We start from the raw sequence: 17,382 nt of genomic DNA on the forward strand, positions 1-17,382 counted from the left end.
TGGTTACAAGGAAAGCATCAACCACAACTATTTTAGGAAGCAGTACAGAGCACAAAGCTGCCAGACCACTGCACTACTTCAGAGGTCAGTTAAGGCTTACATGAAGAGAGGTGATTCTCCCTGAGCAGGGGTACTTGGAGAGTGCTAGCAAACTTGGTCCAGCACCACTGAGAACGTAGCTGCTACTCAGTTGTCTTTCTGAGAGTGTTTGTTTTCCCCCCACAACTGAAAAAAACTTAGTGAACAAAAAGGATAATCACATACAGTTCCTTTGGCTGCAAACTGCAATAGATTACTTCGGAAGATTCCTGTATGTTAATTCGGTAAATAAAGTTTGCCTGATTTTCCTTTTTTTATAATTGCAGTAAAGTTTCAGGCAATACATTAAAAGTACTATCTTCAAATATCATCTTTAAATAAGAAGTTAAATTTACCCCTAGCAGAGTCTGGTGATTTACATTTTTTTAATCAGATCCTATTTTGTTTCCTCTCTAATGTCTTAATTTTGTTTTTAACATATCTTATTAGTTTTGATATGTCCACTTTGTTAGCTAAGGAAGATGCAATAAGACAGTTTGAAAATACTGTCATTCTATACTGTGAGAATTCTCAAAAGCATTGTATAAGCCTGAAACCCTAATTTTTTCAGCAGTCATTTGCTTGAGCCTCTGCTTTTGAAAAAAAAAAATCAGTAGATATCCAGTCCAGATAAATTTAGACTTCTTTTAAAGGGGTACCATGGAAATTTGTTTTCAATTTAATAAGAGCTAGAAATTTCTCAGAAAGCACTAACCTAAGATTAGGACAGACAAACTATTTAAGCAAAAATGGAAATCCTTAAGCAAAAAGCCAGTAGTCATCAGCCTTTATTATTGTTATAGGATAAAGCCTTTCCACAGAATCACAGAATATTCAGAGTTGGAAGGCATCCACAAGGATTGTGTCCAGGTCTTAAGTGAATGGCCCATACAGGGGTCAGAAAAATGAACACATTTCATTTTCAGATATATCTTGATGAAGTGAAAGATATATCTTTCACTTCAGCTGACCTTTAGCAGACTTCAAAAGCTTTTTTACAGGGCCATTTGTCTTTTTCTGATTCTTTGGTAATCTTGGCTTGGCTCTTTCACTCATAAATAAGATGCATTTGATGGTTTTCCAGAGTTCAGTAACAATTTCTGGGTATTTCTTATATTGTTAGATTTTACACTCTGTACACTGAGGGTTCTTTTAATTAATCTAAAAAGATAATTGGTTTATCTCTTAGATTCCCAAAAGCCTATGAGTGGGTTCTGTCAACTATGCCTTTGTGCTTTAAAACACGGCCCTGCTGTACTGTTGTATCTGCTGGAAATACAGTCCCCTTGCATCTGTACAGGCAACAGGCACCCAAGAAATAGATAGCGGAATGTTGGAACCAAGAGAGGCAAAAGTTAGAAGATAAGTGCTGCTGGTATTTATTAAAATCTCCAAACTTACACAACCTTCATCTTTTGGCCTCCGTCTGCATCAAGTTGCAACAGCATTTTTTAAATTGTCAGAAACAAAGTCCTGGCTCCTTCTTCTGTTTTTGCATTTGTATATGCATGTAACCCCAGATTCAATAAGTTAAATCTGCATCCTCAAAACAGTAGTTTTTTTGTCCTCACTCTGTCATTTAACATGCTTTCCAACAGCTTATAAATAGTCAGGTTATCAAAGCTGAAAATTGAGGTCTGCCTAACTCATCTACTTCTCATAGTATGTTAATATGCATAACCATATGCTTTTCTGATTATATTGAAACCTGGACAGATGTATAGGATAAGATTGTAGTTCATTTGGAAATACCATAGCAATGTGTTTTTGAGGAAAAGCTAATCTTAGACACAAGATCTCGTACTCATAAAAAATGAAACCCAATTGTTGTTATGTAGGAGGTAGGACTGTAGGAAAGTCTAACAAATGTACTTTAAACTAATACAAATTCCATATATTTGAGGTTTGTTGTTGCCAATGATTTTGTAGGAAAGGGCTTGCTCATGGTTGTACCAGTAATTCCCGTCATCAGGCTGACATCTCAAGAACAGCCTTCTGCATTTGTATTCACAAGACACATCAAAAGCACCTTCACACCCTCCCATCAGCCCCACACCTGGGAAGGGGCACAGTGACAGTGGGAGAGAGGCCATTGTGTTACTCAGACAGTCAGCCCAGACAGCCTTTGGGGGCATCCTTTGCTTTCCATGTGGGAGAGAAACAGCTTGGAATGAGTTGCAATACATTGCTCATGGAATTGGTTCATGTTGCATATGTGAAGGAGTTTCTTATCCCCTTACCTGGGTAACCATCCTAGAGGGGTTTAAACCGAATCCGTGAAGGAAATAGGCTAAAATCTGTGACAACAATTTGTGTATGGTTTTAGACTGACAGTCTTTTCTCTATCCCTTCCCCACTGATGTTTTATCTGTGCAATCAGGAAGTCTTGAGCTGGATGCTGATGATACTAAAGGAAATGAACAGTGGCAAATTTCAATATTACCTTCTGAGGCTCAAACAATCTCAAAGGAGACAGAGAAAAATTTGCATTGATACCATATTTTAAAGAAAACCACCGTTCACTATTTTTTGAACACATAGATGGTGAAAATATACCAGCATTTTAGAAACAGAGAAACACTACTGAAAAGGAAACTGCTTAATGCATTCTGCACCTTCTGAGGGAATCCCTGTCATGTAAGTAGGATCTACCCAGTCTTTGGGCATCTCTGCTCTCATGTAGTACACACACACAGATGCCCTGAAATTCCCTATTCCAAGCAGCTGTGGGTTTGTTTCTTTATACAATTACATATAGAAACATCGCTCTTTTAATCCAATTTAATCATAGAGTCTAACAGAAGAGTGTTCTTCAGAATAGAGTAAGAGAAACCTAATTTCATTACAGGTGTTCTGTAAAATCACAGTATCATTATCACCTCCTCAAAGGACAAGTGCATGCAAACCATAGAAACAAACTATTAAATTGTGTGAAAGAAAAAGAAAACATTTACAATTAATAAAAGGGACATATTAGTGACATCCAAAGTACCATGTGATTTGTATAACTTATAGTTACATCTTAAGAAGAACCATTATTTTCTTTCCACAATAGTAGAGGAAGCATCAGTATTTTCTAGGCTATTTTGATGAAATCTTGGTTCTGTACTAACATTCATCAAATCTAACAGATATTATGGAGGAAAGGAAATTATGTGAGACTTCTATAAAAGACTAACAGATCTTATTTTAAGTTACAGAAATGCTTTGTTGGAGAGAGAAAGAGTTTGTGTGAAACCTCAGTGGTATACAGAATTTGCATTGGCCTTTGCACTGCTTAGTTTTTTCTCTCTAAGACCTATTTTTCCTCTTCATCTATTTAACATTTTTATGAAACTTTTATGAGCTTGCTGTCATAAAGACCTTTTCTGTTCTTTTGGTTTTCTTTTCTTTTAACACTTGGCCAACATAACACCTCTGCTTTATACCAATTTGTGTTACTGAAGGTTAATAGTAATTACTTTAATTTGAAGAGAAAGTGAATTTTTTCTGAAAAAAATAAAAGAAAGGAACAAAGAAAGAAATAATAAAGTGTCCAATATAATAGAAACTGAAAAAATGTTTAATTTTTATCTCACATGTTCTTTCTACCAGCACCAATTCACTCCTTTGTATTTGGATTAGGTACAAGAAGCCGATGATGTTTGGCCTGAAAACATTCTATATATTTGAAAGATTCAGTATCTTCTCACTCATTCTTGCCTACATCTTGTCACAGAATATTATGCTATTTCATACTAGAGGCATGTTAGTGATGTCAGGTTATACAATGCCAAAATGGAATTTGTAGTGTCTTGCTCTTTTGGATCAGAGAGAGAGAGAAAGAAATAGGAAAAGCAGAAGGAAGGTGGGGGAGAGAACGAAAAAAAACATGACAGAGAGAAGATTAAGTAGAAAGATATTCACCATCCTTGTAGATCCAGCAATGTCCCATTTGTCCTCTTCTTCTGGTCCTCTTGGTGGTGGGGGTCCCACTAAACATACAGTACATTCAGATATCCATGGGAAGGTGCCAAGCACCTCTGGGGACTTTTACACTGCCTTTTGCAACACACTCCTGATCTGTGGAAGGCCTTAGGAATGAGTCTGGGGAATGCTTCTGGGGTCTTTGATGGTTTATGACCCTTTTTAAATGAAGACACCTATCTATCATGTCAATGTCCTGTGTGAATGTGACATTCCCAGCGGTTGGAGGAGTTTTACAACTGAGTCAGTTTGTATGAGGGAAGACTCTCTGCAGGGTCTGCTTCTTTTCTGGCTTGTAGCCTCTGGTAACAGGTGTTCAACCCCTCTGTTCCAGAGGCTTTGCCATCATACACACAAAAACTCTCCTCCTCCCCCTTGGCTGGCAGGGAGAGTGTGCAAACCTGGCCTCAGCAAATGAGTCTGTGGACTATGGCCTGCCTGCCCCAAACCCAGCCAGAGCTGATTTTCAGCACAGCTGCTGGGTTTGGCTTTCCTCGTGGACACATTCTTCTCCTTGAGCCTTGTTTACTTCTCCCCAGACCTGAGATAATTGAACAATAATGCTGCCTTTATTCTATCTCGAGTTCCCATCAGGTAAGCTCACAGTCCAAATTCCCCAAATCCAGGAGGTATATTTGGGGTGGGATGATGGTGACAGTGATGGTGAGAGGGTGGGCTTTGATGGTAGCAGGCTCTTAATACAGTTTGCCTAAAGTCCTTTGGTGGTCTTAATAGTGTTTAAGGCAATTATGATTTTTAAGTCTCTTATATATCCTCATGGTGCCCAGTCAGATCTTTAGGGATGGATTTTCTGACGCTCCTGGCGGTGAAAGTACATCTGTTGAACTGCTATATGCTTTGTTGTCAAAAATAGATTTGTTGTTGTTGAGAAATATGTGGAATACTTTAGTGTGCAGATCAGACCTACCACACATTGTCATAAGATCAAGAGGCATCTATGTCAATCGCTTATTGATTCAGTCATGGCAGAAATATTGAACACACTGAAAATCACTCCTTGATGAATACCTTCATCAAAATTCCTGGCACACAGGAGGCTGTGCTCTTTCCCAGTGCTGGAGCAACCACATGGAATGGCTGAGGAGTCCCCCATAATATTTTTGCCAAGAAGATCACATCTGCACAGATGCAGATGTACTTTTCCTGGCTCTGGGATGTGAGATCAGAGCCAGCCATGTCAATGCTGCCCTTTGGCCACTGTCAAGGCCAAAAGCTTTATTTCTTCACTGTCAGCGGGGTGCCAAAGCTGAGGCCAGCAGGCCACCCAAATGTGCCTCGCACTCTGCCACCTCACAGCCTGCTTTGGCAGTGGCTGACACAGTGCTCCTGGAGAGCTTGTACACAGCCAGCTGTGCAAGCACGGCTGCCTTGCCCTCAGCAGCTGCCGCTTTTGGATGTGCTCTGTGCATGCACGGCCTCGGCCTCTCTCCTCCATGTCGCACCTGCCACTGCTCCATCTGTGGTCATGCCTCCCCTTGCTCTCCTTCTCCTTCTCATCCTGCCTTCCCCTCCAAATACCCAGGACCTGGAAATTGTGCTGGAGGAGCCTGCCCTGCCATCAGCCTCCCCTGGGAGCAAGGATGGGATCAGCTGCCAGGCCGCCACAGCCCATGGCAGGGCCAGCATGGCTGCTCCTCCGGCTCTGCCCTGTCCCAGGGCAGGCACCAACGCCAGCTCCCTTGGCCACTTTGCTGCTGCCCTGTTTCTCTGCAGGCTTTGGCCCTCAGAGGGACAATTTGGGAAGAGACAAGGTGGTGGGAGCAAGAAGGGCTTGTCCAGCTTCCCTGGTTCATGCAGGGGCCTGCAGGTATTTTGTGGGCCTTTGGCTGAGGGCCACTCCTTGCCCTCAGTGCGTTTTACCGGGAACATTTATTTGAGGACAGAGCAGCTGAAGCCATGGTGGAATGACGTGCCTGGGTTCAGGTTGATTTGAGCTGGGAACAGAGGGGTGCTGGGGCTTTCTGGATGGCAGTACAACTTGGGAGTACCCAGAAGCCATTCCTTGGGATCTATCTTAAGCTCTGGCTGTAGAGGAAGAAAAACTCCAAATTCTGCAATGGGAAAAAAACCCAATATATTCATCTTTCTCCATGAGTTGTATTTTTTTTTTTTTTTTTTTTGTGTTTCTTAGCTAGGCAAAAGGTCCTTCTGTTTTCCCTCCATCGAGGAATTTTACAGGCCTGTGTAGCAGCACTGCCCTCGTCTCCTCAAGGATGCTTTAAGAACTGCATCAGGAATGCTGCAAGGGCCTCCTGCCAATCCTAAGGCCTCCCCCATTAGGTCCTGGAGCACAGGAGATGACTGAGAGCATTCCTGAATGTGGACATGGATATGGGAGGACTCAAGCTGTCTAAGGTGTCATCCATGGGGTGCAGCCTTGCAGAGCTGCACAGGTGCAGAGCTGCACAGGTGCAGAGCTGCATGCAGTATCTATCTCACTGTCTCACGTGTTCAGGCTTATCCCTTTCTCCTACTTGCATTTGGCCATCTGTTTCTAGCTCTCAAGACTGCCATTCCAGAGTTCAGTCTTTTATATTACCTCTGTGGGAGCCGTGTAAAGTGAACTCCTAATTTGTTTTTTGCTTGTGGTAATTCAGCTTTTACATTAATTTCCTGTACTAGCTCTGCCTCTATTCCTAACATTAAATCACCTTTTCATATGCAGATACTACAATAGCCTTTGGGAAAAGGTATTTCAAACCATTCAGGAACAGACATGACATTTAACACTATGCAACTCAAACATTTATACTGTGTCAATCAGTTAGGAACTCAATTGGAAATGCTGGTATGAGTATCCCTTCTCAACTTTATAACTGAGAGTACCTTTCACACTCAGGATTTAAATTTGTTTTTTGTTTTGAATTTATTTCACATAATATTATGAAATTATGTTCATTTTCATCAAAACCTTTAATAGACATGTACACCAAGGCAATCACTGTTTTCCTTAAACATATTTAATTTAAACCACAATTATTTCTAAAATGACATAATATTCTTCTGAATAATAAGTCTACAGTATTCAGGGATTTGATAAAGCATACATCAAAAAGTTTATCTTCTGGTTTGTAAAAAAACTGCAGGACTCCATTCCAGTTAGATAACACAGTTTTTCTTGTGATGGATAAAATAGGATTAGGTGTAGTTTTTTAGACAAAAGACTAAGTTTTGTTAGCTATATGTTATTCCAGACACAATATAATTCACATCTAGAACTGTGACTCACATAAACAGAATGTATCAGTGTCTAACAATTGTATCTAAGCTAAAATTACCTTGAAGGTCATGAACTATTAGCTCTGGGGTTGTAGTTCAGTAGCTTTTCGGACTTTTTTTTTCAATGATGTGTGTTAACACCCAGTGAAGAATAAAATTTAATAGTTCATTTGTCTCTCTTAAAACTTAATAAACATCTGAAAGGAAATCTCACTTCAGTGGGAGTAGGTCCAAACACTAACTTCTCTTTCATAAGAAAATGAGAGTAAAATACCTAATTTCTAACATCCTTTCCAGATACCTCCTGAAGTCATTGATGCAGTGCAGGTTATTGGGAAGTGGTCATAGTATTGCTGACTCTTTATGGAGCATTTAATGACATTTGGCCTTCTAAGTGCCAGCACATTAAAACATATAGTTTGTGAGTGTCTGGTGTCACTAAAATAAAATAACCATCTTTAACTCTCAAAATTATAAGGAAAGGTCAGAAACTATGTATCCTCAGGTTCAGAAAGCAGATAACCAGTAGAAATGTGATTTAAAATTTTCATTAATTTCATTATGTTCAAACCCTCATAGTAGGGTACATGTATGCATGATTTTTGATTGCTCAAAGTTTTAAATCTTGTGCTTGAATGTGAACTAACCTAATGGAAAAACTGTCGAAGCATGAGCAGAACTGCAGATATGTTTCTTTCCATCTTCTTGAAATTTCTGCTCATATTAAAAAAAAGGAAATATTGTTCTCCTAATTTGATGTCACTTTTGGGTATCCTTGCTGTAACTACTTTTGGAAATGATTTTACAAAGTGTAGTATTCACAGCAAGCTTAAACCAAAAAGATATTATTATAGGAGTTGAAGCTTTATTCTTATGTTTACTTTCCCCAGACACACCAAGAAACACACCCAAAAAAGTGTGAGACTTTTTTCTACCAATGCCAAGCAAGAAAACCAACCAACAGTTAATGCTAGGAATTACTAGATTAATTTTAATATTTTCTGAAGAAAACTGGAAGCCCCTTGCTGATAAGTCATGAACAGAAAGATGAAGTTCAGCAAGCAAATTTGTTACAAGTAGTGTGTGTCAGCTAGGTTTGGAGCTGAAATAGCTTCATTAGAATATAAACCTCTCAAACTCCTTGATAGATACATAATAAATAATCACTGGGTGTATGCTTTGAATACATTTAGGAAAAAAACGGCATGATACTACAATTTGGCATTTGTCTTATTAGGGAAGTGTCATTTAGCATTAGTAGTCTCATTACTTCAGGCTGACTTCACCTGTGGCTGTATTTCTGACAAGAATATCAAGTAGTTGTTCAAGATATTGCACCTGCTGCTTTCAGGATGAAGGCTTAAATATAAGCACTTTACTGAGTGGCAGAATTGTACCTTTTTCTGTATCTTCTTTGCTGAGGTAACACATGACTGTGGTGAGCTATTGGCAAAATGTACTTACTTTGTAATTAATGAAATTAATGACAAGAAGTAACCTAGCATTTAATAAAATTATGTGAGTTTTCTTATTTGAAATATAATCTCATTCTCTAATTGTGTTAGGCATAGTGTATTGTTTAATGGATGTAATAATAATCTAATTCAGCATTTCAGCTTTTAAAAAAAAATCCCTTGTACTCAATTTTGGTTAGGAAAATCTAGGATATGAAAAAAAGACAGTCTGGCCTTAACAGCTCACTTTCTGCATTTCTAGAAGGGCCTGAAGAAAACAGGCTGTAAGCACAGATGGCTGAGATCTGTAGTGTACTAAAGATGACTCAGTTCATTCATTTAACATATCCTTCTGGCCTTTGTAAGGCTAGAGTGCAGTTACTTGGAAAGAATCCAGAAAACTTTCCTAAGCTTAAATGAAGACAGACTGCTTGCAGTGTAGTTTCAATTTCTAATAATGAGTTTTCTTCTTCACAGCTAAAAGATGGTAAGGCCTCCATCCAATACAAAGTCCTTTTTACAATGTCAAAGCTATGCATCTAGGGAAATGTAAGGGAAACACTGACTTCCAGAGCGCCATGGGTTGGTCTGGAAGGCAAGATGATGGTGGTAAGGAGGACTTTGATACCGATGCATGGTAGCAGGCTAAAAGCAACTGTAGAACTGAGGAGATTGGTAGTTGGACCCAGTCTAAGGAGTAGGAAGCAGAAACCCATCCTGCTGGTCTTCAGCAGAGGGGAAAACCTCTAGTGAGTAGCATTGATGTTCAACCTGTATTAAAATGTCCTTAGGGGCCAATGTTTGCAGTACTTGTTTCTCTCTTCAAAGCCACTGTACCTAGAGAAATTGAAATATACACTTCAGCATTCTTTATAAAGCAGGTTTTGGGTTGTTTCTTCCTCAGTAAACTGCTTAGAATGAAGGAAGTGGTAGAGGTTTCCCTTTTAAGTTTTTCCTTTGCAGTTTGACTGAGATTTTAGGTCGAGTGAAGTTTGTAATTTTGATGTTTTCTCTGCTGTTTTGTCCTGACTGGTAACAGAATCAGAGCCCACATCCACACAGAATTCTACTTATTGTAAAATACCCAGTACTTTAGGGTTTGTGAAGTACTCTCGTAGGCTACCTTCTTTGAAGTTGTCCCTTAAAAATACCTGAGGTGAAGTTTACTGAGCAGAGGAAGTTTTCTCAACATAATTTTCTATCTGAACCCTGAAAAGAAATTGTGTGGCTTTAGGTAGCAAAGTCAACATTAGGTGTAGAGAGTTCACTGAAAAAGATAAAAACAAATCCTACTTGGAATAACTTATAACTGGTAAAATGTAGCCCCTCCTGGCATCAGTGGTATGGTAGCCTTGAAAAATATATTCTGTGGAAACATGGAAGCGTTGGATCCTTGCCCTTTTCCCAGTGACAAAGAAGTCTGGCAGAGGCTGCATGGTGTCAGTTGGATGGCCCAGGAAGCTGTGTGCCAGCAGGGCTGCTTTCTATGAGCACAGCATTTATGTTTGGGATAGACCACAATAACATACACTGACAGATCCATTTCTACAACTTTTCTGGTTTTTTTGTCTGTCTGGTACGTTCAGGGAATAAATATGAACTTTGAATTTTATTTGTAACTCTCCCAATCAAAAGTGTGGACAGACAAACTGCTGTGAGTGGTTGAATTAGTACAGCTTAGAAAGTGACTACTTGTCATTTCAGATTCATTAGCTGATTCTGTACGTGCTCCCAACTTGCTACTTACATGTTAGCTTAAATCTGATGGCTGAAATTTTTTAGTTTGTAATCAACTAACAGACTACACATGATTATTTAATATGGTACTTCTAACAAATACATTAAAAGTAGAGAACTCCATTTTTTCCTTGTTTACTGACCCTACTCAAAGATACTCCTGTGGCATAGGGAGGCATACCATATTACAGGAGAGAAAACTGATGCTCATTCTGCCTATTTTTTTGTCTGTTCAGTGGTCCCAAACTTTCCTGTCTTTTCAGACTTGTATTTGACAACTGTATAGTTACTATCTTACCTCATATTATCACTAGTTTTTACAAATTACTTATTGCAATATATCAGGGACTAATTTGACAATCAGATCATGTCCTTGCTCTGCTCTTCCCCAATAATTTGCAGCAGTGAAGATTTAAAAAAGTTATTACTTGCTGGTATGTCATGCAGTCCTCTTGTTCTCATCTTATTTTCTCTGCCAAAATGTAGTTAATTAGTTGAGTAAAAGAGATGCCTTGCAGTGAATCAATACTGAACAATGAAACAGATTTCATACCTCCAGCAAGGTATTTACAAGCTTGGGAGAGGTGAAAAAACAGATCATAATGTTAAGAGAGGAAAGAAGAAGACAAAAAATAGTTTCTCACTTGTTAATTTGAAAAGGGGAACTTTCTTGCAATATGACTTTTCTCTGCAAGTAGCACCCTGCAGTGAAACTGGAATTTGTGGTTTTTTATTTGGTGCATTACCTTTGTTGTGTGCTTGCAGGGTATATGGGAGTTTTTGTGTGTTCACTTTTGATCCCAGATGTGGTTGCCATGGTTTAGAGGAATGAATGCAGCAAATAAGCCCCTACTGGTGATCTACAGGTGACCTCACCTGAAGAGATTACTCATGGCTTTGGTGGGTGAATTAACTCTTGCTCCCTACCTTTTGTCATTTTAAGTGCATTGGAGCATTCTTCCAGGCAGAGTTCTCTGCTGAGGGTTTTGTTGTTTCTCTAAACATGTCTTAAAATGTAGCTGGTATTTCCTAACGGCACTTCAAGCAGAGCAAGAAAGAAGAATCTCGGTCTTTCTCTTCAGCATTATGGTCTTCAAGATTTTTTTTTTTAAATGGTGATTAGCCTATATTTCAAGGAAATGTTCTGTTCAGCTCAAATATGAATGATTCATATTTCCTTATGTTATTGCCCTAATAAATCAATGGCTGATTTCATTCAAAGATAGAGATTAGGTGGGACACATTGTTTTGTTTTTAAGCCCCCTGAAAACACAACACACTGTTATATGGCTTGGGAAGACCCACACAAATATTCTATTATCCCTTAAGACAACAGTCTCCAGGATTTTCATAAGCACCTCACTGCTGAGCTGTTTCTGCTCATTTCATAAACAAAAAACAAATTGTTCTCTTCATGAAGAGAATGGGGACAAATTTCCTAAACAGCTGTAATAAAAAAAAAGAACATAAACCTTTTAGATGGAGCTCATGGGTTCTGCTCCTCACACTACTCAAGTGTTAATACAACCAAAGAGTGCTGGTTTCAGTATAGCTGTGGCACAAATGTAATACTTACTGGCTCACAGGAACAATTTATGAGGCTGAATTTTTTGTTAGTGTGTTCTTTTGTATGTCTTCTGTTGATCAAGACAGCATCTCTGATTTTTACTACAGCGTCTTAATGTTTTTATTAAGATATTTAAGGCATGTAATGCAAAGAGTGAGAATAATTACCACTATATGTAACTCTCAGCAGTACCTTTAGATATGCGGATCCCTCTCAGAAATGGCCTTATCTTGAATTTTCCCAGTGGTGAAGCAAAACTTCCTTTGGCGCTGAAATAAAAGTGTTATAAAAATTCTCTTGGTAAAATTGCAGTCATGATAGGTTTAGAATTTACCTTTAATCTGCTCTACAGACTCTGAATGAAGCATATAAGCAAAATATGTGTTCTTTTGATTAGGGTACAAATTGAGCAGACCTTAAAAAAGGTTAAAAAATGGCAAGGGCTGTTTGAGCCCCAATTGTAGGGCTCAAAGTATGTTACTCTCTCACCTAGTTTTGGGTAGAGGTCAGAAAGAAAATCACAATAATAATTATTTTGCCTTTCACAGCTGATCCTGTGAGTATAGCAAAAGACAGTTTCAGATAAGATTAGATCTTTTATTCAATGGTTCTTTCAAAGGAAGGAAGGTCTTAGCCTGGGGCCCTGACGTAACTCTTCACTGACTACAATCATGAAGAGATTTCTTTCATTACAGGTTTGTCCTCTCAGCTGTCTGAGTGCGAATTGAAATGGATGTACCCACCAAGCTGGTACAGATGGCTGTGTTCTTGGCTATTGCACAGAATTAATTGGTGTTTTCTATTCCATATATGCTCTTACATTGTCCATACCTCGGTAGCTGGGGGCATTGAGCAATCTATCTAGCATATGTTACAAGTTCTTTTTCTCTCTGATCTTTTTCCCTGGAGGGGAAAGATGTGCAGCATGTTGTCTTGCTCTGGGAGCATGGCAAACAGATTTTAAGAGGACCTCCAGGGTCACCAAGTCTCATCTCTGGCTGTTGCAGAAACCTACTTTACATAATGCTCTTGTGAGATGAGCAAGCTCCAGTCTAACATCAGGCTTCTTTGTGCTGCTGCTGGACTGGGACAGCTGTTATGCTTCTTTCATATAAGGATTGGAAGTCTTTCCTTTGGAGCTGCACATTTTCTGCATTGTTTTTTTCCCTATTCCATCTTGTGTTCCTGTTGTTCTTGATCTTAATTAGCTTTTTCCCTTCTAGACTGTCTGTCACACTTACTGAATTTATAGATATCAATCTTTCTCTTAGCATATGTTTTGGTAGGCTGCTGTACTGTTAGTACGGGTTTGACTATATTTGAGATAATTGTTATTTTATCAAAATTAAAGCTGAGAAAAATAATTCCAAGCAGATTTAATTTTTCATTTCTTGCAACCATTAACTTGAATTACAGCAGAAATAGTGCTTTACTGATATATAACAAAGCCCTTCCTTAAAGGGTAGGAAACTTGCTATATATTTTTTTTAATATGCACTTCCTAAACATCTAATAGGATTCAGTTTAGTCTCCTGTCCTTCCTTAGGTAAGATTTTAAGAATAACCTTACCGGTTTCAAAGGAATCTCTGTTGAACAAAGCTCCACATGAAATTGGGGAATATATCCTTCTGAAGCATAAAGTTCTTGGTAATGGCAAGTTAGGAGTGAGGTTGTCCTACCTCAGTCTGGAACTTAAGGCAAGGCAAGTCATCAAAGCAGCACGGCTCAAACTGTACTACCTTGGAGTAAGTCCCTTGGTGACTGCAGGTCCTGGCCTGTAAATACCTGGAAATGCCTCCCTCTAGGTCATTCTCAGCATATGACAAGGCCACAGTGTTTACCCAAGTACAGGGGTGTGGGATTGGGCTGCTTGTGGTGAATTCCCACCAGGTACAGATCCTCCTCTCCTCCCCACACCCAGGCAGGACTGCTGCACTGGAGTACCTCTGGCTCACAATAAAAAAAGCAGAATTGACCTGATTGCTGAATATGATGTTGAGTCATAGGCTAGAAAAGAGGCCATTCTTCTGCACTTCAAATTTATGAGAAACTAGAGCGGTTCAGTGCAAAGGGCTGGGGAACTTCAGCTTTGTGTTTGACACTAGACCTGTCAGGTTTGTCTGCAACTTAGTATGACAATGACTGCCATACTGTGTCTGCATGGTGTTGATCTGTGGCAAATGATCCATGTTTTTGGAAAAATGCACATATTTCTACTGGGTTTATACAGAGTGCCTGAACTTGCTGCATTTTCTTTCTTTTCTTTCTCTTTCTATTTTTGAGGAGTTTTAATTTTTTTTTTTTTTTTTTTTTGTGAAGAAATTTAGGCCTTTTCAGAAGTTCTCCTCTGCAATTTGCTGTTTTAAACAGTTGCTGAAAACAGGGAAGTGGGACCTCTTCAATCATCCCTTGCCTGAAAAGGTCTGGGTCTAGAAGTGATCAGCATATCAGATTTTACTCCCTCATTAAATGAAAGAAACATTATGGATATGGATAGCATCAAATTAACAATTCTCTTTTTGAACCATTTCTTGTTACTGTTAATAGATATGGGTTTTTTTAATCCATCTGTTCCTCTTACGTGATGGGTGCCCATCATAATTCCTGTGCTCATGTCAGGCAGAAGATATTCAAAGAGAACTTGGGGTTTCACCTGTTTGCATAACAGAAGGCACTCTGAGCTTTGTAAAACTGTTGTTTTGGCTTGCTGAATGTATACATAGAAGTGAATTTGAGAATCAGTTTTTATATACAGTTTGAACTGTACTTCAAATATTTCTGTCTTGGAAAGGGTTATTTCTGAAGTTCTTTCAGTTAGAAAGTCTCCTATTCTAAGAGAGACATCATCAAGCCTAAATTTTAGCTGTCATGAACATTGCTTGGTCAAATTAGTGTGACTTTGAAAATGTTACCAGATCAGCATGTTTTAAATGTGCATCCATCTTTCATTCACTTTTGTGAATAAGGACTGCATGTCATACAGACAGCTTGGAATGAAATCCTTTTTTCCCTTTCCTATTACAGTTTTGCTAAATTAGCTCGGCTGTGGGTTTTGCCATAGAAATTTTAATAAAACTTCACTCTTACTGTCTGATCTGTCCCCTTTTCTACCTGTCCATTCCTTGTTTAATGTTCCCTTTACTCTCTGTTGTTAAGTCAAGGTAAGAAATGAAACTTGCAGTCTGTTAAGACCTACTGATACATGGATTTCCTGTTGCTCCACTGAACTCTGAGCAGATTCACTCTGATGGATCTCTTTTGCTTTTCCTTCTGCTAATGCTGCTTGATTTTGGAGGGGGAAACTATCACTATTCAATTAGTTAAATGCATTATATAATATTTTTTTTTAATAGGAAATTATGGGGAAAGTGGAATGGAAGCCTTCAAAGAGTTGGCTGCCCAGGAGGGTCTCTGCATTGCTCACTCTGACAAGATCTACAGCAATGCTGGCGAGAAGAGCTTTGATCGCCTGCTGCGCAAGCTGCGAGAGAGGTTACCCAAGGCCAGGGTGGTGGTGTGCTTCTGCGAGGGAATGACAGTCAGGGGGATCCTCATCGCCATGCGGCGCCTGGGCGTGCTCGGGGAGTTCCTGCTCATTGGAAGGTAAGGCTTTGAGCCTGCTTTCTTGGCCTGTCCTCTCCCTCTCATCCTGCAGGCAGGCCTTTGATTTCAGAACTATGCAGCTTAGGTTACTGGTGATTTCCGTATTTAATTTTCTACAGCAAGAAAAGAAGTGGCAAGGTGGTAGAGAAGATTCTCAGGAAGGAGATATGAAGATCTATGCCAGCTTTATCAGCGGTGATAGCTTTTGCTGAACTAAATGTTAATTACTAACTCTTTTATATGGATATGTGATATTATTGTTTTTGTGCTTTTGCACACTCTAGAGGAATGTTTCACGGACAGATATTTAGACCTGAAGTAAGGAGTGAAGAATTCTGGTTTTAGTATGTGATTTGTGGCATGTGATGAAATTTTATGTGTTTAAGTAAGGATGATCCCTTATAATTTGAAACTTCAATTACCAAGTGGTTTTGATTTCTAGAATTTATTTCCAGTGTCATGATTACAACCTTGCATTCTCAGTTGTACACTAAACTGTGATCTTTGCTGTTGAAAGCTGGGGCACTGATATTATGCAGGCTAGTTTGGCTCTTAAAATGTCAGACTTGCTGATGGCTAAATGAGTATATATGTGTGTTTTTATATCACCAGAGTAAGAGTGCAGATGTGTGTTGGACAGAAAAAGGCTGTTTTTATCAAAATGGGAATGGTTGCTTTGCTCTACTAGAGTTTATCTTTGTAGGTATTCACTGAAATATGGTAAATTTAGTTTAGTTCCATCACATACTTTATTCCATTTTTGTGGCAATTCTTATTTTGAGGCTTCTTTGACTTTCACCTTGATTTCTGCAATGTCTTTGTCCATTTTTCTGTCTTGAACATTGCTCAAATGATGAGGATGGATATTTTCTGTCTTCCATGTTGGATTGATAATGTCTGCTTTAATCCTTCTATTTAGTCCCTTTTTCTTTATTTGTAATTTTAATATTTCCTGAAGGAATGTTTAAATTAATTATTTCAAGGCCTTTGTCAGTTGTTTCCATGTCTACTTAGCTTCTGCTGTCATTTGATCCTGACTTCTTTTTCTCCCACTCTTTCCCTAAGTTCTTTGTGTCTGTGTTTGTGACTGAGATCCTCTCCTTTTGCTCTGTGCTGTGGTATTGTCTTCCCCTGAGCGTATTGCTCCTCAAAATCCACAGTTATGATTTCTACAAGTCAGATACCTACTCTGGCCTAAGGAATAGACTAAAAGCATTAAGTCAGTCTCATAAATTATTTGTTGCAGTCCTTTTTTGCTATCTATTTGAAGCTGAGGTTTTAGAATATCTCTAGAAGATTATGAAGATAAGATGTAGCACATTTGGACAACCATCAGCACTAAAATGAAACAAAGAGCAAGCGTGTATTGAAAATTATGTGTTCCAGATTGTGCACATGTGCTTCAAGTGCATCATTTAGTTTGCATCAGTTGAAATGAAAAATGGAAGGCTTTAGGAGCGACACATTTTTATGTATAGGTTTTCAGTGAATAGAAGAAACCGAATATAATAAAATTAGTCTCAGTGACAGCATCCCTGGTCTTTTAGTAAACATCCTGAAGCTTTGGGCAATGCTGTGCTTTCTTTGTGTACTGTCTCTGTAGGTCTGTCTCATTGTTCACTGATTTTGGTGCTCCCTCTTGATGCTAATCATACTGAGAACCAAATAAATTAAACCTCCTACATTAAGCTACAAACCTTGGTTTCCTATTAGACCACTCAATGCCCTGCTCTGTG

General features: G+C 38.9%; 1 protein-coding gene across 8 annotated transcripts in view; it reads left to right on the forward strand.

Moving 5' to 3' along the window:
• GRM1 (glutamate metabotropic receptor 1) overlaps positions 1-17,382 on the forward strand; it is a 182,013-nt gene that overhangs the window by 22,379 nt on the left and 142,252 nt on the right. For all 8 annotated transcript variants that reach the window (XM_064413641.1, XM_064413640.1, XM_064413639.1 and 5 more), the window contains exon 3: positions 15,397-15,646. In XM_064413641.1, coding sequence (XP_064269711.1) covers positions 15,397-15,646 — 250 coding nt within the window. The remainder of the gene's footprint in view (positions 1-15,396; positions 15,647-17,382) is intronic.

This window comes from Passer domesticus, chromosome 3 (assembly GCF_036417665.1).
Source record: "Passer domesticus isolate bPasDom1 chromosome 3, bPasDom1.hap1, whole genome shotgun sequence".
Classification (NCBI taxonomy): domain Eukaryota; kingdom Metazoa; phylum Chordata; class Aves; order Passeriformes; family Passeridae; genus Passer; species Passer domesticus.